The 24669-nt window shown below is 42.6% G+C and overlaps 1 protein-coding gene across 2 annotated transcripts; it reads right to left on the minus strand.

Moving 5' to 3' along the window:
* Positions 1-14: 14 nt before the first annotated feature.
* On the minus strand, positions 15-18127 carry LOC140064998 (proton channel OTOP2-like). Of its 2 annotated transcripts, none has more exons than XM_072112392.1 (7): positions 17917-18127; positions 5274-5737; positions 3950-4086; positions 3806-3864; positions 2528-2667; positions 1594-2438; positions 15-489 (listed from the first exon to the last, which is right to left on the minus strand). In XM_072112392.1, the coding sequence occupies exons 2-7, from the start codon at positions 5719-5721 to the stop codon at positions 319-321; spliced, it is 1800 nt and encodes a 599-aa protein (XP_071968493.1). In that variant the 5' UTR covers positions 5722-5737; positions 17917-18127; the 3' UTR covers positions 15-318. The 2 variants fall into 2 exon arrangements, with proteins under 2 accessions (XP_071968493.1, XP_071968494.1); XM_072112393.1 differs by having other exon boundaries at positions 17819-18127.
* Between the last annotated feature and the right edge of the window lie 6542 nt (positions 18128-24669).

Genomic DNA, 24669 nt, shown 5'->3' on the forward strand with positions numbered 1-24669 from the left:
GAATGCCATTTAATTAATCGCTTATTATAACTTACTATTTACATTTATTAATATATATTTTAATACACTATTTCATTTACACACGGGTGACAACACACCACACAGCTACAATATTACTGCACTCGGGATCCTCTATAAATAGTTACAAAAATAAAACAGTCTCATATTCGAGTCCATTGTGAGATCACAAGTGATTGAAGGAAAAAATTCTTTCTCCGGCTCAGGTTGTTCTGTTTTCCTCAGGATATTGTATTGTACAGTCCTTAAATACTCTGCATCCTGGGGGGGGGGGGGGTTTAGGTCCTTTTACAACGCATCCTACGACATCCGAAAAACTTCCAAAAGGCTGGCAGCGCCATGCATCCGATAGAAAATGCCAAATGGTAGGCTGATGTTGGTGATTATAGTCCATACTGTAGGTCCATAGAACTTCAGCTCTAAATCGTTTTTTAGCTGTGGACGAGCACCGAACGCCGGCATTAACCAGAGCTGGGAAGGAAACAGAGATGTAAGACATTGGTAAAGCAGAAGGGAATGAGATAGTGTAAAAGTAGTAAATCTATTGAAAGAAACAATGATTATCCCGCCCACACATAGTGATTGACAGTGAGAGTCCTGATTACCCCACCCACACACAGTGATTGACAGTGAGAGTCCTGATTACCCCGCCCACACATAGTGATTGACAGTGAGAGTCCTGATTACTCCACCCACACACAGTGATTGACAGTGAGAGTCCTGATTACTCTGCCCACACACAATGATTGACAGTGAGAGTCCTGATTATTCCTCCCACACACAGTGATTGACAGTGAGAGTCCTGATTACCCCACCCACACACAGTGATTGACAGTGAGAGTCCTGATTACTCCGCCCACACACAATGATTGACAGTGAGAGTCCTGATTATTCCACCCACACACAGTGATTGACAGTGAGAGTCCTGATTACTCCTCCCACACACAGTGATTGACAGTGAGAGTCCTTATTACCCCACCCACACACAGTGATTGACAGTGACAACCATTATTACTCCACCCAAACATAAGGACTCTCCCTGTCAATCACTGTGTGTTAGGGGAATAATCAGAACTCATTGTCAATCACCGTTTGTGGGCGGAGTAATCAAGACTGTCACTGCCAATCACTGTGTGTTGACGGGATAATTAGGACTCTCACTATCAATCACTGTGTGTGGGCGGAGTAATCAGGACTCTCACTGTCAATCACTGTGTGTGGGTGGGGTAATCAGGACTCTCACTGTCAATCACTGTTTCTCCTGGGTCCTTCCTACATATTCATGTCATGGATCAAGCATTGGTCGGAAATCAAATGCATTACTCCGTTCTACCTCATCCACATTAGGCCCAGCTGAGGATGCACATGTTTCAGTAGTGACAGGGAAGTAGCTCCTGCCTTTTACCAGAAATCATCACTGACTAATCCTACAGATATCTGGAGGCTCATCCAACATCCAGCTAAAGTCTAAGGCCACTCAAACACAAGACCTCTGCCCTGGGCGTCAGTATCTATGTGGGCTCAAAATTAAGGACTACCCCAGTAGGGGGCAACTATGATTATATCAGTACTTACTATAATGTTACACAGCAAAAGAAACAGGGAAATCTCCTGAACGAGTCTTCTTTTCAAATTCCATGGCCGTACATGATCCATCTGCATTTGATTGTCTACTGTATCAGTTCCAGCAGGTCCTGGGGGTTCCTGAGGGGTGTCCTCTGGTTTCGGGGCAACAGCTTCATTGGTGTAAACAAGTTCTTTATGTGGGTCCATAGGGGAATCTCTGAAAGGTTCTCTATGTAGCCCCTCAATGATAAAAGTATTCTGCAACGTCAGCTGCACAATCATGAGTATTGAGTACATGAGATTCAAGGCGTTGAGGAGCTCCCCGGGGGTGGTGGCCACCATGGCGACTATGGAGTAATATGAAATGCAGTATTGGCCGAGTGCCGCTCCGAGGAGCAAAGTCACATCTAAAGTGCGGGTTGGGTTCTTCTGACCATCCATGTCCCTCTTATCAAAGCGGTAAATGATGGAACCGGTGAGCGAGCCCATGGACATGATGGTGAGGACCACCACGTTGTACGAGTAGAACATGATATGGGCCTGGTAGTTCTTGTCTCGGAGGTTGATTTTGACTTTGTAGGTCACCAGAGCCACGATCCCACCTAGAAAAACGATTCCTCCGAAGATGAGTCCCACAAAGATGGTATGGAAGCAGAAGCAAGGGCTGAGGCGGGGGTGGCACGACATGTGGTCATCCATCTTCCGGCCAACGTTCTTCCACATCACGTAGGTCATAGCTGAGGCGAAGAGGCTGTACTCTATGTTAAAGGGATAGAGATAATAGTATCCGGTCTGGAAGATGTGGCACAAGTGATTACTGCAGCGGCACGTGTGGCCATGTGCTCCACCGGCATCTACAAAAAAAGATCAAAGGGGTTAAAAAGTGACGTCAAAAACATCTTCTGTTTCTTCATTTCTTCAAAGTTCTATTCATGTTTTATACCTCGGTGGTCGTGGTAAGCACTCGTACTCGTCAGCTCCTTGAAGTCTTCCTCCAAATCTTTTGTCTGATGGACAGACTCATCCGTCACGGCGGCCATCCATATACTCAGGTTTGTTATCAGCACCAACATGAGACCATACCTAAAAAGTCATAAAGTGAAGGAAATTAATATATAGACTTACATTATGAATGGGGCTTAAGTCTGCTCCTGCTCTATAACATGCTGCCTGCAGATAGGACACTTTGTACAATCTGCTCAGCTCCTCCTGCTCTATATCATGCTGCCTGCATATAGGACACTATGTACAATCTGCCCAGCTCCTCCTGCTCTATATCATGCTGCCTGCATATTGGACACTATGTGCAATCTGCTCAGTTCCTCCTGCTCTATAACATGCTACCTGCAGATAGGACACTACGTACAATCTTCTCAGCTTCTCCTGCTCTATAACATGCTGCCTGCAAATAGGAGACTATGTACTATCTTCTTAGCTCTTCCTGCTCTATAACATGTTGCCTGTAGATAGGACACTATGTAAAATCGGCTCAGCTCCTCTTGCTCTATAACATGCTGTCTGCAGGTAGGACACTATGTACAATCTGCTCAGCTCCTCCTGCTCTATAACATGCTGCCTGCAGATAGGACACTATGTACAATCGGCTCAGCTACTCCTGCCTTATAACATGCTGCCTGCAGATAGGACACTATGTACAATCGGCTCAGCTCCTCCTGCTCTATAACATGCTGCCTGCAGATAGGACACTATGTACAATCGGCTCAGCTACTCCTGCTCTATAACATGCTGCCTGCAGATAGGACACTGTATACAATCTACTCAGCTCCCCCTGCTCTATAACATGCTGCCAACAGATAGGACACTATGTACAATCTGCTCAGCTCATCCTGCTCTATAACATTTCACCTGTTAATCTGCAAATTCAACCTGTCAAGATCCCTTTAAGTTTATAAAAAAACATTCCAGAATTCAGTGATATTTGGAGCAGAGCATATAATCCTGCAAGTGCCCCTGGGGAGGAGGCTCTTTTTTGAAGTCATGCCGGCCCCTCGTGCACTTGCAGGCTGATTTGCATATCTATGAATATCTCTACAATGTTTTATTGGTTAGTAACCACAATGCCCCTTGGCTTTGGGTAGCAGTTTAGACTTGACAGATCTCTTAAAGGTCTGTACTATGTTTAGAAAGGCTGCACACTTAAAGGTATCAGATAAAAAGATACTTAGGTCACTATATATCTGTAAAAAGTCTGTATTCTCACCTGGAGATGTTGGTGTGGATCTGTACGCAGTGTTTACTGGACACCCAGAGAAAGTAAGTCTGAAATACAGAATTGGGCGCCATGGTTTAGTAAGTGGGGGCTGCGGGGACCTGATACATGTCATAGATTGTAGCCTGGACTTACCTGCAGGATAATGAATGCGCTCTGCACCATGGGGTGGATGAGTTTGATCGGAGACTCACAATCAATATAACTGATGTAATAGCCAATCTTAAAGACATCAAGAACCAGACTGCAGATCCCGAAGAAGACCAGGCCACCTGCCGGGGGAGGAGAAGACACCACCTTATTGACCATATTGATTAGGGTGTCAGAGGGAATCAGCTAAATTGCTGTGGATGAATTATCACATAGGGATCGGTGTATATAGGGGAGCCTAGTACTGCATGCACATTGGGGGGCATTCGATAATAGCGTTGCAGGGTCCATTTGTTTTGAGCACAAATTGTGCAATAAGTTAGACCTGGGTGTTCGATTGTGGCGCAAGAGTTAATAAATTGGCGAATGACCGGGAAGGGTCTGAACTGACTCCACATTCATGAAAGTGAAATACAACTTAGTAAAGCAGTTTTTTGTTGGTCTAATTTTGTGCCAAAAATTGTGCCAAAAAAGTGGCAAGAACGTAGGAGCACATGAAAAATGTCTGGATTCCAAGGCTGCGGGCAAATTGAGCAAACAAAAATAAGGCGTGAGTATCAGAAAAGCAGCAATATTGTGGAGCTGAGGCATCATAAATATGGCGCATCATAAATATTTGCCAAAAAACTGACGGAAAGTCAATAATAAATGCCCCCCATTCTGTGTAAGACCTATGGTCAGTGTCGGACTAACCTAACAGAGCACCATGGGTTAGTGGTCAGACTGGAAAAGGATATTGGATTAAACATAGACAGCAGAAAACAACCTAAGGGTGATGCCACACATGGCGTTTTGAACCCGTTTTGAATCCGTTTTGACACCATTTTGAATCCGTTTTTGGCCCGTTTTTAACCAAAAAGCATGCGTTTTGCTTAAAAACGGGCCAAAAACAGATTCAAAATGGATTCAAAACGGGTTCAAAATGCCACGTGTGGCATCACCCTAATTTGGGTGCTACTAGTGCAGTTTTGTTGGTGTCTAGTGATGAGCGGACCCAAACACAGACTCAAACCCCCCATTGTGGGTGTTAACTTTTGTACTACTGTTGGCAATGTGGAACGGCATTTTGGGAAAAATCGTTGCCTCTCATGATATCATCGGGAGCACCCATGCATTGATCAAAGGCCGGAGAGGATCCCATACTCACCGTCATATCTCCTGACAGGTTCCCTTTTAGATGGATGACTAATAAGATACTATTTCATATCAATGACGTTAATTTTTAGGGAAAAAAATAATAATTTTACACAATTGCTTACAACCTCTAACCAAACTTTCAATGTTTAAAAAAAACTTTTTCTCATATTACCTCTCAGCCACACGGGTCCTGCATGGGAGTCTTTGTAGAGCACGGCATTTTTCCGACATGAGAAATAAAACTGGAATATCATCCAGAAGGTGGAGAGCAACATGAGAATGACCAAGAAAACCAGAACTTCCGTGTCCTTAACGGAGATTTCTTCTAAGGTGCCACTGCTCACCAGGACGCAGGCGAGGAGACCCACGTTAATGGCCAGCAGGGCGGACAACAGGCGACCTCCTTTCTTCCAGATATCTGAGGGAACTTTAGGGTTATCCTGATGGTTGCCCTGGATGGGATTTTGGACAGACAAGTCTACCTGGACCATTGAAGTCGTGGCCTCTGCTGGTGGAAGTGATGGTGGCTCTTCATGAGTTGTGTTTGGAGCATGGACGTCCTGGCTTTGACTAATAGGGGGCACTTCCATTTCTTGTTGGGCAGATCCCGTGGCGCCCATCTTGCACTGCCCTGACCTGAAAAATATGGAAAGAGAGAACCTTAGTCTACGTTCACCCTTAATCTACATCCCTTTGTCCCGTAATCTATTTCATGTATTGGCCAATGACGTTGGGATTCCATATCTTGGTTACTAATGAAGAGATTTATGTAAGGTTAATTCCGTCTTAATCATGAGTTTCTCTAATTTCACCTCATGGCACCATACATACACACACACAGAAAAAAAAAAAATCCTTCCATCACAGTAAAGGGTTAACTCTGCGGGAACAGCTGGAGCGGTTTTAATTAACAAGACCCAAGTCATCTCATTTAGATGCAAATATGTTCAATAAATCCCTTGCAGAATTCGGAAAGGTCACAGGTCAGAAGTCTCCGGCTCCTTCTAGACACTTAGAATGTCAGGGCAGTATTTCCTTGAAACCATAGGTGACATTTTTATGACGTAAACATGACCTTTGACCTTCGATTGATAGATCTATATAAAAAGACAGAAAGCACAAGGTCCCCGCTAAAGATGGTGTCAATCAAACATTTACCTTCCCTGTCCTTGAATGTACATACGGACAAAGGAACCTATGTAGAAGGGGATACACAGGGATCTACTTTACATCAGGTAATGTATCCAGTCTAATGATGTCAGGGAATAGGAAATACCTCCTATACTGCTGTAATCACAGGACCCAAAATGGGCATAACTTAAGTATGAAATGTCATTTCTAAATCTACTCTTATATCTGAAATCTCTTTATAAAAAAAGTCTTCAAAATCAAGAAAATATGACTCTTCTCATCACATTTGCACATGAGATGAGTCAAGTTTAACGGTTTCAGGGGTAGTGTCTGTTAAGATTCCTATATCTTTGGTTCTGTAGTACCAAGAAACAAGTTTTTGTGTCATATTAAAGATAAGTATCTCATCTTTTAGATCGCATCCAGATTAGGGTTCTGTGAGCTACAGAACTGGACATACAGGCAGTTAAAAAATTAGGCAAGAACTGGATCTTTATCATTTCCAGCAATGTCATTAGCTGACTGTATCTTTGATTCTGTAGCTCATAAAGCCACAAACCTGATGTGATCTGAAAGATAAGATCCTTATCTTTAATATGACACCAGTAGCAAGTTTAAGGTCTTATAGAACATATGAAATGACACCACCCCTTCAACCACTAAACTTGACTCATCTCAAGAGGAGAGTCATATTTGCCTTTGTCTATGGAGAAGATTTCACATACTGTAGCAATTAATGTTCCAATGAATTTTCCATGTAAGATGTATAATACAAACACTTCCGGATATTATAGTTCTTAAATTTGCAGCAAAACATACTGTAAGGGCTTAGAAGAAGAAAAATTCGGAACGATTTAAGGAAAAATTCTTATCTTAAGTGTTGACAGAAGCACTTGACTCTCTGGCTTGGCTTCAGTCATAACAATTGTCACCCGGTCGCTCTCTATATTTGCATAATTGGACATTGCTGGTAAGTTCTGCCCTTCCTGTACTTAATATCTATAAAATCTGATTTACTGCCTATAATTAAACAACCGTAAACTTCATCCACATCCGCTTCTCTTCCCAGGCTGATCTCAATACAAAATCTCCTTGTTTTTTTTTAAGATGGCTTCTAGTTTTGGGGATACATTCTTTTTGATAATTTTTAGGAATATTTTTGGAAGTGTCACCATCACTATACAAAAATAATTCCTGAGATAGTTTTTACATTAACTTTAATCTAGAGTATTTGTCAAGTAGTAATTGTACAGTAAGAGTCATTACAATAGAGAACTTTAGCCTTAGAAGATTTAGCCTTATAGATATTGCCTTGGAAAGCATGTTCCATTATAATGCTCCCAGAGTGGAACATAGTGGTGTAAGTAACATGTACTACTGTATGATAGCTCCTAACTTAACCTCCTATATGATTCTTATTATAGTTGTTAGACTTACAGGTCTGTAGTCACCTGCAGTAGAACAAAATCCTTAAAGAGAACCTACCACCACGAATCTACCTATAAAGGTAGATCGGGTGGTAGGTGGATGTAAGGGACGTGAGGAGAGCTCTTTTTAGAGCTAATCCTCACGTCCCCGCTAACTTTTGGGAAACTTTATTAACCTAATATGTAAATTTAGTTATGCGGCTACTGGGGCGTGGAGTAGCCGGCACGAGGCTACACAGCGTGGCTACTCCACGCCCCAGTAGCCACATTACTCCTCCTACCCTGTTGTGTCCGGCGCGCAGCTACGAGGAGCCGATATGATGGCGTTCTGCGCATGCGCAGATGCCGGCTGAGCAGTCCCAGCTCCGAGGCCGGAGCTACTGCGCATGCGCAGTAGCCGGCTTGTCAGACGAAGGCGCGCAGCACCCGCACACAACAGGGTAGGAGGAGTAATGTGGCTACCGGGGCGTGGAGTAGCCGCGCTGTGTAGCCTCATGCCGACTACTCCACGCCCAAGTAGCCGCATAACTAAATTTACATATTAGGTTAATAAAGTTTCCCAAAAGTTAGCGGGGACGTGAGGATTAGCTCTAAAAAGAGCTCTCCTCACGTCCCTTACATCCACCTACCACCCGATCTACCTTTATAGGTAGATTCATGGTGGTAGGTTCCCTTTAAATAGACATCTTAATTGTTTTGTATCAACCTATTGGCACAATGCCAGTCTATAGGCTATAAATTGTATCAAGACTACATAAATAACACCACTCATCTCTATGAGTACACGTGGGTGTAAATAACATGTAATACTGTGTGATAGCTCTTAACTCAACCTCCTATATGATTCTTATTATAGTTGTTAGACTTACAGGTCTGTAGTCACCTGCAGTAGAACTAAATCCTTAAATAGACATCGTAATTGTTTTGTATCAACCTATTGGCACAATTCCAGTCTATAGGCTATAAATTGTATCAAGACTACATAAATAACACCCGTCATCTCTATGAGTACACGTGGGTGTTACCCGTCTAGTCCCATAGTCTTGTTTACATCAGCTTTATGTAGATTTTCTTGGACTCTATCCACTTTTATCCAAATTAGGTGCATTATATATGTCCCAATCCCCTCCTTTGTTTGCATCATAGAGAGAAAAAAAATTCACTTCATGAGTTTTTCTCTTCTTTGTGTCTATAACTTTTTGACACTCACTATAGGGACTCATAGGCCGTCCTGTCACATTGAATAAGCTGAACCAATCTTTGGCCAAATTCACAGTTTAGGAAAAAATTTTAATTATGTTATTGGTCACAGGAGCCAAGTCCTGACATTTACAATAATCCCTGCTGGTGCGAGAATTATCCTTTAAACTTTATTTTCATGCAGTTTTAAGACTCAGAGTGAACAGTTTTTTCCTGATGACCTCCATTTAAGAATAGATCATCAGTATTACGCCAATGGGGGTCCAACAACGGACCCCTCAAACGATCAGCAGTTCCATGCCATCTACTATAGCTCCAATTACTTCATAGTGGCCATGCCAGGTACTGCACCTCAGCCCTCATTCACTGAACTGCAGTATTAGACCTCCTGCTTCTTACGTGGCTGCAAGTTTAGACTGGGACAGCAATGGATTATAAACTTGGTTACAATTGCACACCAGATTTATTCCCTGTCTTCAGGTCTATATTCGAGGTGCAATGTCATTGCAAATTGTGATGCCACAAGCTCGGAAGGCTTGAAAATTGGGTATCCACTTGGCAAATGAGAAGTAACATGGATAAATTTAATGAGATGCGTCTATGGACTAGTAATCTGCAGGAACCTTATGTCCTAGGGAGAATAAAACTGAGAGACACTTACAGAGCAGGATCGTATCTGTAGATCATAGACTAAATAACAGGATACAGTGTCAGTAAGCTGCTTGTAAAGCCGGAGGGTTATTGTCGTGTATTAGAAGGAATGGAGAGAGCAGGGACAGAATACAAAGTTCTACTATGTTACTAATCACTCACATATTACATGAAGGGCTGAGGGGGTATGAAGGGGTGGCCTAATAGCTTTTTAAAATATATATCAGGGGTCAATACTGAAATCACTTTCATGATCACAGCAATTTTTGGGAGGTTAATACATTGACATTGTAGAGGATTCTTGACTGTGAGGATAGTGAGATTATGGAACTTGAAAAAGTTCTTTAAAAAGTTCTTGGAACTTGATAAGAAGTTGATTGAAAAGTTCTGAAAAGTTCTGGAAAGTTCCGGAAGTCCTTCTGGATTGTGACAATATTACTAGATGTAATTTAAGAAAAACTTTGAGTAAGATCCTGGAATTTCTTCAATGGTTTTCCCTAAAGTAAGCGAATGGATCGTTTTTCCCGTCATTGTTCCTGTCTGAGGGTCCGGAAGGTCCAACTTTTTCACTTCTTCTGGATCAACGGAGGTGAAGTAGTGCAATTTAACCATATCCTAACTTTTTTTGTTAATTTGATGTTGATCTATTCTGATGGCCATGTTTGGGGTCAGGAAGGACTTTTCCCCTACTATCAGCATCAGCCAATGGATCATGGATTTCATGGACCAACATCTATGTTCAACCTTGTCTATGATGATATTGGGGCAGATTTACTTACCCGGTCCGTTCGCGATCCAGCGGCGCGTTCTCTGCAGTGGATTCGGGTCCGGCCGGGATTCACTAAGGTAGTTCCTCCGCCGTCCACCAGGTGGCGCTGCTGCGCTGAAGTTCCTTGGAGGCGTGCTGGAATGCCCTGAAATTCACCGGCCTATACCTGGTGAAGGTAAGTGTAATTTTCGCGACACATTTTTGTCTTAAATGCGGCGGGTTTTCCGAATGCGGCGGGTTTTCGTTCGGCCACGCCCCCCGATTTCCACAATCTGATCGCGTGCGCCAAAAACCCGGGGCAATTCAGGGAAAATCGGCGCAAATCGGAAATATTCGGGTAACACGTCGGGAAAACGCGAATCGGTCCCTTAGTAAATGACCCCCATTGTGTATTCTTTCCACCATGTGTGTATGAAGTGTTTACCTCGTTAGGTTATTTACTATGGACAATCCCTTTAATTACCACTGACTACTAATGATGGCGGGCGGCTTACATCAGACCCGGGAATATCCTGAAAGTTGAGTTCTACCTTCGTGTAGAGAGCTGTAGACAAGTCCTGGCAGACGAAACATGAAGTTGGGCAGGGAAGTGTAGAGGGCGGAGGAGGAAGTCACACACCGAAATAAAAGTTAAGAAGACATGAGATTATTATAATGAACCAGTGAAAGGATTATAATGGGTTTACATTGACACATAGTCCTCACACGGTGGAAAATTTGCATCTAACCCAAAAATGTTTAACTTGAGGGAAAGCAGATGATGCCCACAAGGACAATAGAAGGAAGAGACCAGCACTGCCCAATCCCCCCCACTCATATCTGTTATCAATACACAGATGGACGGCCTCCAGAAAACTAAGAGGGTCATTCCAAAAATAATAGGCTAATGGGTTTGGTCCAGTTTAAAGGGATTTTCTGGAGAGCGATTTTGATGACCTCTCTTTGGCAAAGCTCATTCATATCAGTTTGATGAGGGTCGAATGTTCAAAACCAGGGATGAATCTAAACTCTCTGCTGCCTGAGGCGAAGTATACAATGGCGCCCCCTACACCCCATCCAGAAGTAATATAGAAGGTTGTTTTTGAGGTGTCTCACATCCATCAGTTGTCAAGATACACTATTTTTAGGTATCAAGTTCTGCTGTATTGCAGGTGGTTCCTCCACTGTGTCCTGCTGTATAGAAGATGGTTGCCCCCCTGAGTCCTGTTGTTTAGCAGGTGGCTGCTCTCCTGTGTCCTGCTGTATAGAAGGTGGTTGCTCCCCTGAGTCCTACTGGGACATTTTCTGCAGGTGGTGCTGCCTGAAGCAAGTAGCTCAACTCGCCTCATGGATGGTGCACCCGACGCCTGCTACTTAAAGAGATCAGAGCATTCAGTTGAGCGTTGTGATCTCTATACTACTCACCAAACACATAACCTTCCATTGTATATCCCCCCATTCAGTTGAACGCAACTGAGCTGCACCTATCCTACCATTGTACAGCCACCAATCTGATATTAACCAGCAATCCTGAGAATAGGTCATCAATAGAATAGGCTGTCAAGTTGTGAACAACAGAGGAACATGCAGCTCCTGAACTGCCCTGGATGGTGATGGGTGAGGGTTCAGCCTTGGTCGGTGGTTGGTCTCCATCCAATATCCCCTCCCAAGAGGAACAACTTCTTAGCTTAAAATATAAAGAACAACCCAAGGGTCATGAGAATGGTGTACAGGGTGACTCATCGAACCCTCTTGTTTCGTGTAGCAAAAAGTTGAGCAAGGTAAAAAACATCACACACCATAAGCAAATTGCAATAACCGTAGAGATACTATCCCGATTATGTAACGAAAATAAGACATTGCGAAATCCAGGGAAAGTCATCCTCAACATGAGGGAGGTGAGATGTGCAAACTCATAAATCGCATCAGTCCCGATGAATCAAGAGATAACTCTTTGTGGCGCGGTCCTATTTACATGCACGGGATCTATTTATATGCAGCGTTAGGGCCGGGCGTATTGGCACATAGGGCACATAGGGCAATTTACCGTGGTTACCTATAGTAGACTTCGGATTACTGCAGTGTGTGAGCAGCCAGGGTCCGATTCCTGAGATCCCACCTCAGTAAAGCCTCACATACAGAGTCAGGGGTCTTCATCTGTTCAGTATGAGAAGCTACTGTTCATGGGGAAGCAATAGCACCTACACTGAGGGGAACCCAAAGTCCCACAACAATAATATACTATATACTATGCCTCTATATCCCTACACCTGCATACCATGATCCGCTATGCACTTACTTCTCACTATTATTACTCGTGGCCTCATGTCAACATACTGTGACTGCGCTCCTACATATTATTTACTTCTACACTTCTGCCCTGACTCCCATATACTATGACCCCTGTGTTTCCCACTGCTATATTCCATAACTCCCTATATAGAATGATCCCCTATACAATGACTTTTATAGACTATTATTACTTGTGCTCTCATGGTTACCCACTGTGACCCTGCTCCTAAACATTATATACTCCTACATATTATAAACCTTCATGCCTCCACTCCCATATACTAGGACCCCTGTGTGTCCCTCTACTATATTCCATAACTCCCTATGCCCCACACTCACATACAATGATCCCCTATGCAATTACTTTTATAGACTATAATTACTTGCTTACCTACTGTGACCCTGCTCCTAAACATTATATACTCCTACGTATTATAAACCTCCATGTCTCCACTCCCATGTTTTCCCACCACACTATACTATAACTCCCTATACCCCTCACCTACAAACTATGATCCCCTATGCCCTCACAATTCTATAGGCTATTAATAGTTGTTCCCCCATTTTTACATACTGTGACTACGCTCCTACACAATATATACTTCTACACATTATCAACCCCACGCCTCCACTCCCATATTGCTATGACCCCAGTGTGTCCCACTGCTATATACCATAACTCCCTATGCCCCACAGCTACCTCCTATGCAATCACTTCCATAGACTATTATTATTACTTGTGCCCCATGTCTACATACTGTGACTCCACTCCTAAACATTATATACTCCTACACATTATAATCCACAATGTTTCCACTCCCATATTGCTATGACCCCTGTGTGTCCCACTGCTATATACCATAACTCCCTATGCCCCACACCTACCTCCTATGCAGTCACTTCCATACACTATTATTATACTGTGACCTTGCTCCTAAACATTATATACTCCTACTCACTACAAAAACCATTCCTCCACTCCCATATATATGACTCCCATGTTTCCCACTGCTATATCCTATAACTTCCTTATGCCCGACAACTACTTACTATAATCCTTCATGCCCATCACTTCTATTGTGTTATTACTTGTGTCCCCACTTCTGCATACTGTGACTCCGTTCCATTATATACTCCTACACATTTCAACCCCATGCCTCCTCCTCCACAGCCTATGATTCGTGTGTGTCCCACTGCTATACATTATAACTCCACAATGCCCTCAATTCTATTCTATAGATTATTATCACTTGTGCCAACTCACTGTGACTTCGCTCCTAAAAATTATATACTCATTATACTCATATATACTCATTATATTATATAACATTAGTATATATGGGTCATTCCCATATGACCCAGGGACACAGATCTGTACACTGAAGTATGAAACAGTCAGAATATGGCAAAACTAAGGAAAATATGAAAAAGTTGTGTATTTTCAAAGGGGAGCAAAAAATGGAAACTCAAAGATGAAATAGGGCATCGCCGGGGAAAGGCTTAAAAACAATGCCGTTTCAAGGAAGTTGGATTTTTTTCGGCTGGTTGACCTCTGTAGGCAAATTAGAAATATATCCTCTGCTTATGCAAATGTGCATCAAAGTTTAGGTATCAGTCCCGGAAGACTTTAATGCTGCCATTGATGTGCCATAGGAATGGTATGTCCCATACCTCTCCCTGGGATCAATGCCATCATTGTATCGAAGTGTATTGTATATTTGTAGATATACATGAGTAAATGGCGGCCATTTTGAACTGTATATAGGGAAAGGGTTATACTCAAGCATAGGATGGGGGCATGAAATATGCCTCTATTTTAGGTGAATTTTAATGACCGAACAGCAAATCTAATAAGTTATTACACGTATGGTGCCCCCCGGGACGTTGCGTTGCTCCGGTGCGGTCTGCTGTTCTCATCCAAAATTCCGGAGCTGTTTTCCATCCAGGACTTTTTCTTCCTAATTGTTTACCAGAGAGACAATGTATCGCTCTGCTAATACGGGATAAGCAGTGTCACCTCATAGGCTCCGCATGACACATTCTCTCTATTATACCCCGGCTCTTTTCATCATCCGCGTCTCACGCTATCAACCTAATGACAGATCGAGTCTTTACAACTTCACAGGACGCAGGATCTCCTCTGTGTGCTTGGGAGGATTGAATAACATTGACTAACACTGCTCTATAGATTTGTTATCAATTTTGGATACTATTCCGGATTAGCGCATTCACGGAATGTTGACTTTGGCTCCTCGACGGATGGCGCAGATTTCAATAGATAAGAATCAAGGAATAAATTAGAACTAAACCCGGTCATAGAGTCCTGATTACGTCTGTTTCTTTAGAATCCTTCTCCCCCATTTATTTGGTTTCTGGGTTAGGCTGAGGGTGCATGTGTTCTTCAACAGGGGAGGAGGGTATCTCCCTTAGGCTACATTCACATGTCATTGTGCCCGCCGTACCCTAGCGCCGCGGGCACACGTCAACGCCAGGGAGAGGAGGAGGGGGTGAACACTGCTCACCCCCGCCACTCCCCTTAGAGCAACATGGCGCGCTGTGCCATATTATGGGAAAGATAGGACATGTCCTATCTTTTCCCTGGCTACGGAATGGTACGGCACAGCACGTACTACTCCTGTATGGCGCACTGCGCCCATTGCCGTCTATGGGGGGCGCATATATGGCATAAAAACGTCAGCCCATATGTGAATGTAGCCTTAATTAGGGTCAGCTCCGTGTTTCAGTAGGCCCCTGGGCGATAGAGTCTCAGTGGGCCCCTTTGCAGTGAACTCAAGTAGCATTAAAATTCTGAAACTAAAACAGTCTCCTATTCCCTAAAATATTACCTAGTTTCATATTCCAAACAGCCCTGTCATGGTTATATAACGCACCCCCTCACCCGAAGGATTCATTATATACAGCCCCTCACCCCATGGATTCCTTATGTACAGTCTTATGTGGGCCCCCCAGCAGCTCTGGGCCCCATATTAGAATATTATAACATATCCACCTCTGGGACATTTAACTTCTGTGGCCAAGTATATGTTACCAAAATACTGACATGTATAAAATATATATAGAATAGGTAATCAATTTCACATCTGTGGGGGTCCAACACTTGGGACCCCCAATGAGCAGCTGATTCTGAGTCAAAAGGACAGCTCTGTTCTCTGCGTAGTGGCCACAGCAGGTTATTACAGCTCAGCTCCTATACAGGTAGATAGTAAGTGAGCTGTAGTAACACAGCTTGACCACTACACATAGACTGGAGCTGTTCTTCCTGTTCTGCTTTTTGTGTTGAATCATCTGTAATATGGCGGTTCTGAATATCAGACCCTATCGTATCCTATGGATAGATCATCACTATCACTACAGGTAGATCAGTAGTACTACACAACATAAGAATCTATTTACCTCTTCATAAAACCTGAAATGTACAAAACTACTTTCCATAGTGTTTGTATAGAAGCAAGTAAGGTAGGTAAGTAGTAAGTGCTCCTGGTTAATGCTATAGGAACAAAACACACCCGCTTATTAATTCATGAGACATCATCTAAGTGCTCCAACACTATAAAAACAGCAATGTAAGGTGCAAGAGAGGATTTGGAGAAACACTCGTGAAGCTATTTTCAGCTTGATAATATCATAAAGCACAGTCTGAATAGTGATGGGTTTATGACAATGTGTATAATAGGAATGAGGTGCGGGTGCAAAATGATCACAACTTATGTGTATAGGAGAACTGAATGGGGAGCTGTAACCTGACCCCTCAAAAAGTGAAAGAATCTCCTGCACTTTTCAGTTCCTGAGATTAGAAATACATCTAATATTTAGTTGACCTGACCTATGACCTATGATGCATCTGTAGTATACTGGGTGCAAGCCTCTTTTCTTTAGAAGCCACTTCCAAGGCAAAACCTAAACAAAATCATATCCGGACTCAAAAACTTAATATTCTTAAAAAAAGCCAAAACTATCCCACAACAACAATACAAAAAAATATTTTTTTAACATACACCGAGTTTATTTTTTTGGAGGAACATTTAGAGATGTTAACTACTTTTGACCCAAGACTATGTAGGAGCTAGAAAAATACTAAGTTTTTTTGCGATTTTATACAATTGCTCCCTGGTTGTCTTATACTTAGGATTCAGTTCTTCTACAAACGCATCCGGGATTCATATCCTAGTCGGGAAATTTATTTTTTGGAAGAACATTTAGGGATGTTAATTGCTTTCGAGCCAAAACCCAGGGGAGCACCAGCCATGAGGCGAGTTGAGCCTCTTGCCTCAGGCAGCGCCACCTGCAGAAAAATGGGGGGCAGCATCAGGGGCGCAGTTATCTGCTATAAAGAAGTAACTGACCCTTACAAAAAAATCTGATTTTTAGCAAGAGTGTGAGACAATACACGGAGAACACACTTAATAAAAAAAATATCCTCATACATTACTACTGGATGGGGTTGTGGGGGAGCCATTCTATAGCTCGCCTCAGGCAGCTGAGACCACCTACCCTTTTCAACCCTTTCATGCCCCACTTTTTGATTTTGGAAACTTTTTTGAACCTTGAACTTTGAATCTTCAAAAATCCAAAAAATCATTTGATTTCTGCTGATATTTTAATTTATAAAATATTCACGTGTATAAATATGCATCAAAAAATTGGATCCTTCTTGTAATTGACCAAAAGGGTCCAAAAAGTTAGTTATTATACGACAGCCGGAAATTCATAGAGGGGAAAATGGATCCAAAATCAAGAAACTCAAGGTCAAGTAAAGACTGTATTAAGGGGGTGGTCACTTCTTAGGCATAGAGACATATATGGTATTTCCATTGCACCCGTGTATTTGGTGCATGTTCAGACCCGCGCATGCGCAGACGCTTCTCCATTTTCCGTAATCAGGACTGGAGGTTGGGGAAATTCATTCTCTAACCAACATCTTTTAGATATTTATGGACAAAATGCCATGACTGTCTTGAGGTAGGACTACCCCTTTAAGAAACAAACAATGTATGCAATGTAACACAATGTATAACTCTACTACAATAACCCTGAATCAGTTTCAGTAAATAGTAATTCCAGATTGGCGGGATTAAAGCTGCTAGGATACATTTACACCTGATAGCTGTGGATTTGTAAGATGTTCCTTATCCCAAAAATTCTTATGGGACCTTCTTACAAAAACATCCAGTATTGTATATGTTGGTTTAGTAACCAATGAATATTCTTCCAAAAATAAGGGAAATTGACTTCATTCGTTAGACTCACCTTATAATTCTGCATCTACTGAAGGATTCACTACTTTCAAGTGCATTTATGTGAGGACATGTGTCAAGAGTGTTGAAGGACAGGTTGGAAGTCCTTACCTTCTGCAGGTCACAGATGAAGTGACTATTCCAGTGCGGAGCCGGGTGCTTGGAAGGTGCTACTTTATGCTGAGAGACAGCCAGGTATCCCAGCCCTTCCTGAGTGTTTTAAGTTGCAGAAGTTCCCCCGAAAACAGGTTCTCTATGAGTGACACTCCCAGGAGGCTGCTGGTAGGATGTGCCCGGGGTGCATCTAGGAGCACTTTCTGAAGGAGCGTATTACTAGTGAAACCAACACCCACAGGCTGCACGGTTACTGTAATCTTTAATACCTGCCTAGATCGGAGGAAGGTGCCTGCTGCCAGCATCTGCCAGATCCGTGGAGGGAGGGGGGGTGGATGCAGGTGGGAATGTGAATATCATGTATTTATATAATATATATATATTAAACATAAATTAAATCAAATAATAATAAGTACCTAATAACCTTAAACCTCAACTTTCAAGTGTATCTTCCCCCTACACTATGCTGTGATCTGCTGTAGATGATCTTCCCCTTATACTTTATTGTGTTCTACTGTAGATGATCTTCCCCTTATACTTTATTGTGTTCTACTGTAGATGATCTTCACCTACTCTGTTATTTGCTGTGGATGATCTTCCCCTACACTATGCTGTGATCTGCTGTAGATGATCTTCCCCTTATACTTTACTGTGTTCTACTGTAGATGATCTTCCCCTACTCTGTGGTGTGATTTGCTGTGGATGATCTTCCCCTACTCCCAAGTATTCTGCTGTGATGTGTTGTATATATTCTTCATCCTACGTACTGCTGTGATCTACTGTAGATGGCATGCCACCTACACTATACTGTGATCTGTTTAGATGATCTGTCACCTATACTGTGCTGTGATCTGCTGTAGATGATCTTCCCCTACTCCCCAGTATTCAGCTGTGATCTGTTGTATAAACTCTTCATTACAACTTCTACATTGTTATCCACTGTAGATGACATGCCACCTTTCTTATACTGTGATCTGTATAGATGATCTGTCACCTATGCTGTGATCTGCTGTAGATGATCTTCCCCTTACACCATGCTGTGATGTTCTCTGGATAATCTTCCCACTGTATTCTGCTGTGAGCTGCTGCATAAGCTCTGCATCCTATACACTGCTATGATCTGCTGTAAATGATCTGCCACCTTCACCATACTGTGGTGTGCTGTAGATGATGTTCCTTCTATAAAGTGCTTTGTTTTACTGTAGATGTTCTTCCCCTTAAACAAGCGGTCATCTGCTCTAAATTATCTTTACCTCATGCTGTGATTTGCTGTATATGATCCTTATCCAACACTCTCCAGCGATCTACTGTAGATGACATTTTGCCAACTATATGCTGTGATCTGCTGTAGATTATCTGTCCTCTACACCATGCTATAGATCTTTTTTTGGCACACTATCCTGTGATCTGCTGTAGATTATTTTCCTGTACACTCTGTTGTGATCTGCTGTAGATGATTCCTGTACACTGTGCTGTGATCTGTTGTAGATGATCTTCCCGTACACTATGCTGTAATCTGTTGTAGATGATCTTCCTGTACACTGTGCTGTGATCTGTTGTAGATGATCTTCCTGTACACTGTGCTGTGATCTGCTGTAGATGATTCCTGTACACTGTGCTGTGATCTGCTGTAGATGATCTTCCCATACACTGTGCTGTCATCTGTTGTAAATGATCTTCCTGTACACTGTGTTGTGATCTGCTGCAGATGATTCCTGTACACTGTGCTGTGATCTGCTGTAGATGATCTTCCCGTACACTGTGCTGTGATCTATTGTAGATGATCTTCCCGTACACTATGCTCTGATCTGTTGTAGATAATCTTCCTGTACACTGTGCTGTGATATGTTGTAGATGATATTCCTGTAAACTGTGCTGTGATCTGTTGTAAATGATCTTCCTGTACACTATGCTGTGATCTATTGTAGATGATCTTCCCATACACTGTGCTGTGATCTGTTGTAAATGATCTTCCTGTACACTGTGCTGTGATCTGCTTTAGATGACATTCTGCCTACACTTTGATGTTATGTATTGTAGATGATCTGTCACATACACTGTGCTATGATCTGCTGTAGATTATCTTTTCCCTAAAGTGTGGTATAATTTGCTGTACATGACCTTTCTCTTATACCACCCTCTGATCTCCTGTAGATAATGTTCCCCCCTGTATTATGGTGTTATCTGCTGTAGATTACATGTCTCCTACACTGTGCTGTGATCTGCTGTAGATGATCTTCCTCTACATCATGATCTGCTTTGGATGATCTTCCCCATACATTGTAATAGTAACCAACAATTCTCCAATGTTGGGAACCTGCAAAAAACTAATTCATGTTATCTCAGCCTCAAGAACCTTTGTGAGTGGAATATGTGTAAAATATGGTACTTCTGCTGTTGGTGATTGTAATAGTCCCTGTAAAATCTTGATGTGTAAATAATTGTAGAGTCACAGTCAGGATCTGCACTATTTCAGTTATACACTACACCTTGTTTGTAGGCATGAATATCTAATGTATATTTATAGCGCTGTCCAAATGTTTCATTCAGGTTTTAAGTTTTGACAGAGCTCGGCAGGAAGGTTGTTCCACACATCTTATAGAAATAAGCACAGCCCTTCAGTGAATGAAGTCTTGTTCAAATCCTTCTGTCAGACAAACAGACTGATGCTAGATTTGGTCTCTGTGGACACCATATAATCAATTCCTTGTTCTTCCTTCTGCCGAGGATAGTTCTTAATGATATTGGCTGGGTCTTTGAAATCAACACCCTGCAGCAGAATACATTTTAGAGCTTCTATAAAAGCATTTGTACTAGGCAGACATTCAATTCCCGCCTAAAACTTTTGCACGCTACGTGGTATACAATGGGGCTCATTTACTAAGGGTCCGAATCGCGCATTTTCGCCGGGTTTCCCGAATATTTCCAACCTGCGCCAAATTGCCCCAGGATTTTGGCGCATGCGAGCGGATTGTGGTGCATCGGAGCTGGCTTTCACGCGACAGAAATCGGGGGGCGTGGCCATCGGAAAACTTGACGATTCGGAAAAACGGCGGAATTGAAAAAAAAAATTGTGTCGCAAGAATAGCACTCACATACAGCGAGACGAAGAAGGTGAACTCCGGCGGACTTCAGTGCAGCAGCGACACCTAGTGGACATCGGGCGCACGACCTTAGTGAATCCCGGCAGAACCCGAATCCTTGTCGGAGAACGCGCCGCTGGATCACGCCTGGACCGGGTAAGTAAATGAGCCCCAATGCATCCTGCAGAACTGTTTGAATTGTCAAGCATAGATTTAGGTTAGCATGAATATAGGCTGACACCACACACAAGAATTATCCTCATCTTCATCCAGTGGAGTTGATCCTGGACTTTTCCCGTGTGGAATAAAATGAAATAATCAGTATGTTACTTACTTCCACAAGATCCAGGTTTCAGTAATTGATTTGTAATATCAGAACAAAAGATACATCTTCAACCTTTAATCGCTTACCTAATTTCTAGGCGGGAAGGTTGTTCCTGGCCTTACAATTGTTTGGACAATTATTATAATTTTCCTGGTTAGAAGGGTTTATGTTTTTCCAAGAAAAGCATGACACGTGAAGAGCGTCCGCCCACACGTCCTACTGTTGGAAGTCACCTACCTAATTGATGTACAATGCTTTAGATTGGTCATGGGTTCAGCTTTGTTGATCACATAGGTAGTACTAGAGCTGTGTGTATAGACTATCCATCACAATGTGGGCTGAAGGATAGAAATCCTCACAGTGGAAGGATTAATAGGTTTCTTTACAAGTAATTCTTTGGTGAGACACCTCAGGGGTGGAGTTTGACTAGGACAATCCCCTGCTGAAGTGCTCAAGGGACGGCTCATTCTATTAAGGACGTCCCACAAAGAGCTCTAGGCAATAGAAGCCAGATGTTATTGTAGATTTGATTGTCCATTAACAAATTGGTAATAAATCAGGGTGCTTACTGACTAGTCTTCCTGTAGAGAATATTCAGTAGGGCCCAATGACCGAACCAAGGAATTTGTACAGTATATCCATATTTACATATACTGTAGTGTCAGTACTGGTTCACACTGAATTTCAAAAAAGAGCCATGAATCTACGTCACTTAGAATCATTGATGCCAAAAACAATAAACAGTTCTATACAGGTAGCAATAATTTTTAACCCATTAAAGGGAACCTACCACCACATATCTACCTATAAAGGTAGATCGGGTGGTAGGTGGATCTATACTTTTAAGGGCTAATCCTCACGTCCCCACAATCTTTTGCAAACTTTTATTAGGCAAATATGTACATTTTCTGGGGCGTGGAGTAGCCGGAGCTGTGGCTACATGGCGTGGCTACTCCATGCCCCAGTAGCCTCTTTGCTCCTCCTACCAAAAATCTTCAGTGTGCAGCTCCTCATAACTGCGCGCCCTCGTCCAAGAATCCTGCCGTCTGCGCATGCGCAATAGCTCCGGCTTTGGAGCAGTGACCGCGCAGCCGCGGGCCTGCAGGATGGCAGGATTCTCGGACAAGAGGGAGGGCCAAAGATTTTTAGTAGAAGAAACAAAGAGGCTACTGGGGGGTGGAGTAGCCGCGCCGTGTCGCCTCAATAACCCCAATAGCCGCTTTAGAAAATTTACATATTTGCCTAATAAAAGTATGCAAAAGATTGTGGGGACGTGAGGATGAGCCCTTAAAAGGACTATCCTCATGTCCTATAGATCCACCTACCAGCCGATCTACCTTTATAGGTAGATCCGTGGTGGTAGGTTTCCTTTAAGGACTATATGGACTATATTTACCATTTGGCCTATACAGGCAGTCCCCTACTTAAGAACACCTGACTTACATACGACCCCTAGTTACAAACGGACCTCTGGATGTTGGTAATTTACTGTACTTTAGCCCTAGGCTACAATAATCAGCTGTAACAGTTATCAAATGTGTCTGCAATTAAGTTAATTGTTAATCCCGGTTTTTTATCACAATCCAACATTTTTAAAATCCAATTGTCATAGAGACCCAAAAAATTTTGACTGGGGTTACAATGATAAAATATACAGTTCCGACTTACATACAAACTCAACTTAAAAACAAACCTGCAGAACCGACCTTGTATGAAACCCGGGGACTGTCTGTATTTCAAAACTTAGCACCTGTGAACCCTGTATCTTCAGGATTCATTTTTACATTAGTTTTACATAAGTTTGTATGAATTTTTAATTAGACATATTGGGGCTTATTTACTAAGGGTCCTCGGATGCACCTTCGTCGGACTACTCAACGTTTTCGGGTTTTGTGAGGCCGTGACAGATATTTAACAGGGGATTGTGTCGCACATGATCGGATTGTGGCGACATCCTGACCTTGGAGACAATCATATTGGAGAGCCATGTGGTCAGACCTGAATTGTGGTGTCAAGGCTGAAGGTGACATAGCAAGCAGAGTAGGAGGAAATGTCCTTTCTCACCTTAGATCTTGGCATAGAATATGTAGAGATAAGTGGAGTGAAATGACCTTCTCTTAAAAAACAGAAACTTTTGCCAAGGAGAAGGAAAAAAAAAGAGCTGTACTTCATCGTTTAAAGGGATTTTCCTATCTCCTCCAAGCGTTATAGTCTTCTGGCAGCATGATGTAGAGAAATACACTGTGATTCCCCACATACTTTTATTACAATGTTGTTCCTATGATATTCCCGTTTTAATCCATATGCTAATGATGCAGTTGGTGCACCCAATAGACCACTAACTTCTCCGTCAAATAAGCAGATGATTTGTCTTAGGGGAAACGAGGTGAAACACTAGAAGACTAGGTAAGTTATTTAGGCAGGAATAGTGGTGAGGACATAACCCGGGAGCACCAACTGCCTCATTAGCATATAGATTGAACTGGGAATATGTTGGAAATTACATAATTTACTTCCTCATGTCTTATAATATCCGTAATGTAATTAATATACAGCCTGGCTAGAAGAAATCAGCAGATTGGCAGCAATCAGTGCCAGGAATGTGAAGGATACAATTACCAAATTGAATGAGCACATAACACTGTTACGCAGGATTCTGGGGTCACTTCCTTGTGTTCTTCTGACTGTTTGCCGTATATTTTTACCATTCCGGCAGCACCGCATTGTTTAACCCATGAGTCACCCCCATCATTACCTTCCCTCACTGCTGATTTCTATGCTCTACGAAGGATCAATATTAAGTCCTGCCCGTAACTAGGAGCTTGAATCATTTTTATGTACGTGAATCACCCATAAAATAACACAAAAGCCACAAAAACACACAGTTTATAGAATAATGCAGAATATTGGACTGATTTTACCTGTAAGGGAGTCCCTTGAATTAATAACCTTATAGGTTATGAGGGTCACTGGTAAGTTACACTATGAAAGGGGCAATAAGGGGTAAAAACAGGGGCATGACTGAAGAACAAGTTCAGATTGGGCCCCTCTCAACCCATTGATGCAGCATAGGCAGCTTATCTGTAAGACAATGGGGCTCATTTACTAAGGGTCCACGGACCGCGATTCTGTCGGGTTTCCCGAATATTTCCTTTTTGCGCCAAATTGTCCTGGGCTTTTGACGCACGCAATCGAATTGTGGCGCATTGGCGCCGGCTTGCATGCGACAGAAATCGGGCGGGGGCGTGCCGTAGGACAACCAGACTGATTCGGACAAACCGCGGAATTTAAAAACTAAATTGTGTTGCAAGAACAAGCACTCACATGCACCGGGAAGAAGAA

The sequence above is a fragment of the Engystomops pustulosus genome, chromosome 6, assembly GCF_040894005.1.
Source record: "Engystomops pustulosus chromosome 6, aEngPut4.maternal, whole genome shotgun sequence".
NCBI lineage: Eukaryota > Metazoa > Chordata > Amphibia > Anura > Leptodactylidae > Engystomops > Engystomops pustulosus.

Bases quoted from the DNA above. Each gene is read 5' to 3' on its own strand.
- LOC140064998 (XM_072112392.1), bottom strand. From the start codon at position 5,721: ATGGGCGCCACGGGATCTGCCCAACAAGAAATGGAAGTGCCCCCTATT. The intron at 4,087-5,273 runs GTAATATGAGAA...CTCCCCCGGCAG, and splicing joins AGGACCCGTGTGGCTGAGAG to GTGGCCTGGTCTTCTTCGGG. The intron at 490-1,593 runs GTAAGTACTGAT...TTTCCTTCCCAG, and splicing joins TTTTGCTGTGTAACATTATA to CTCTGGTTAATGCCGGCGTT.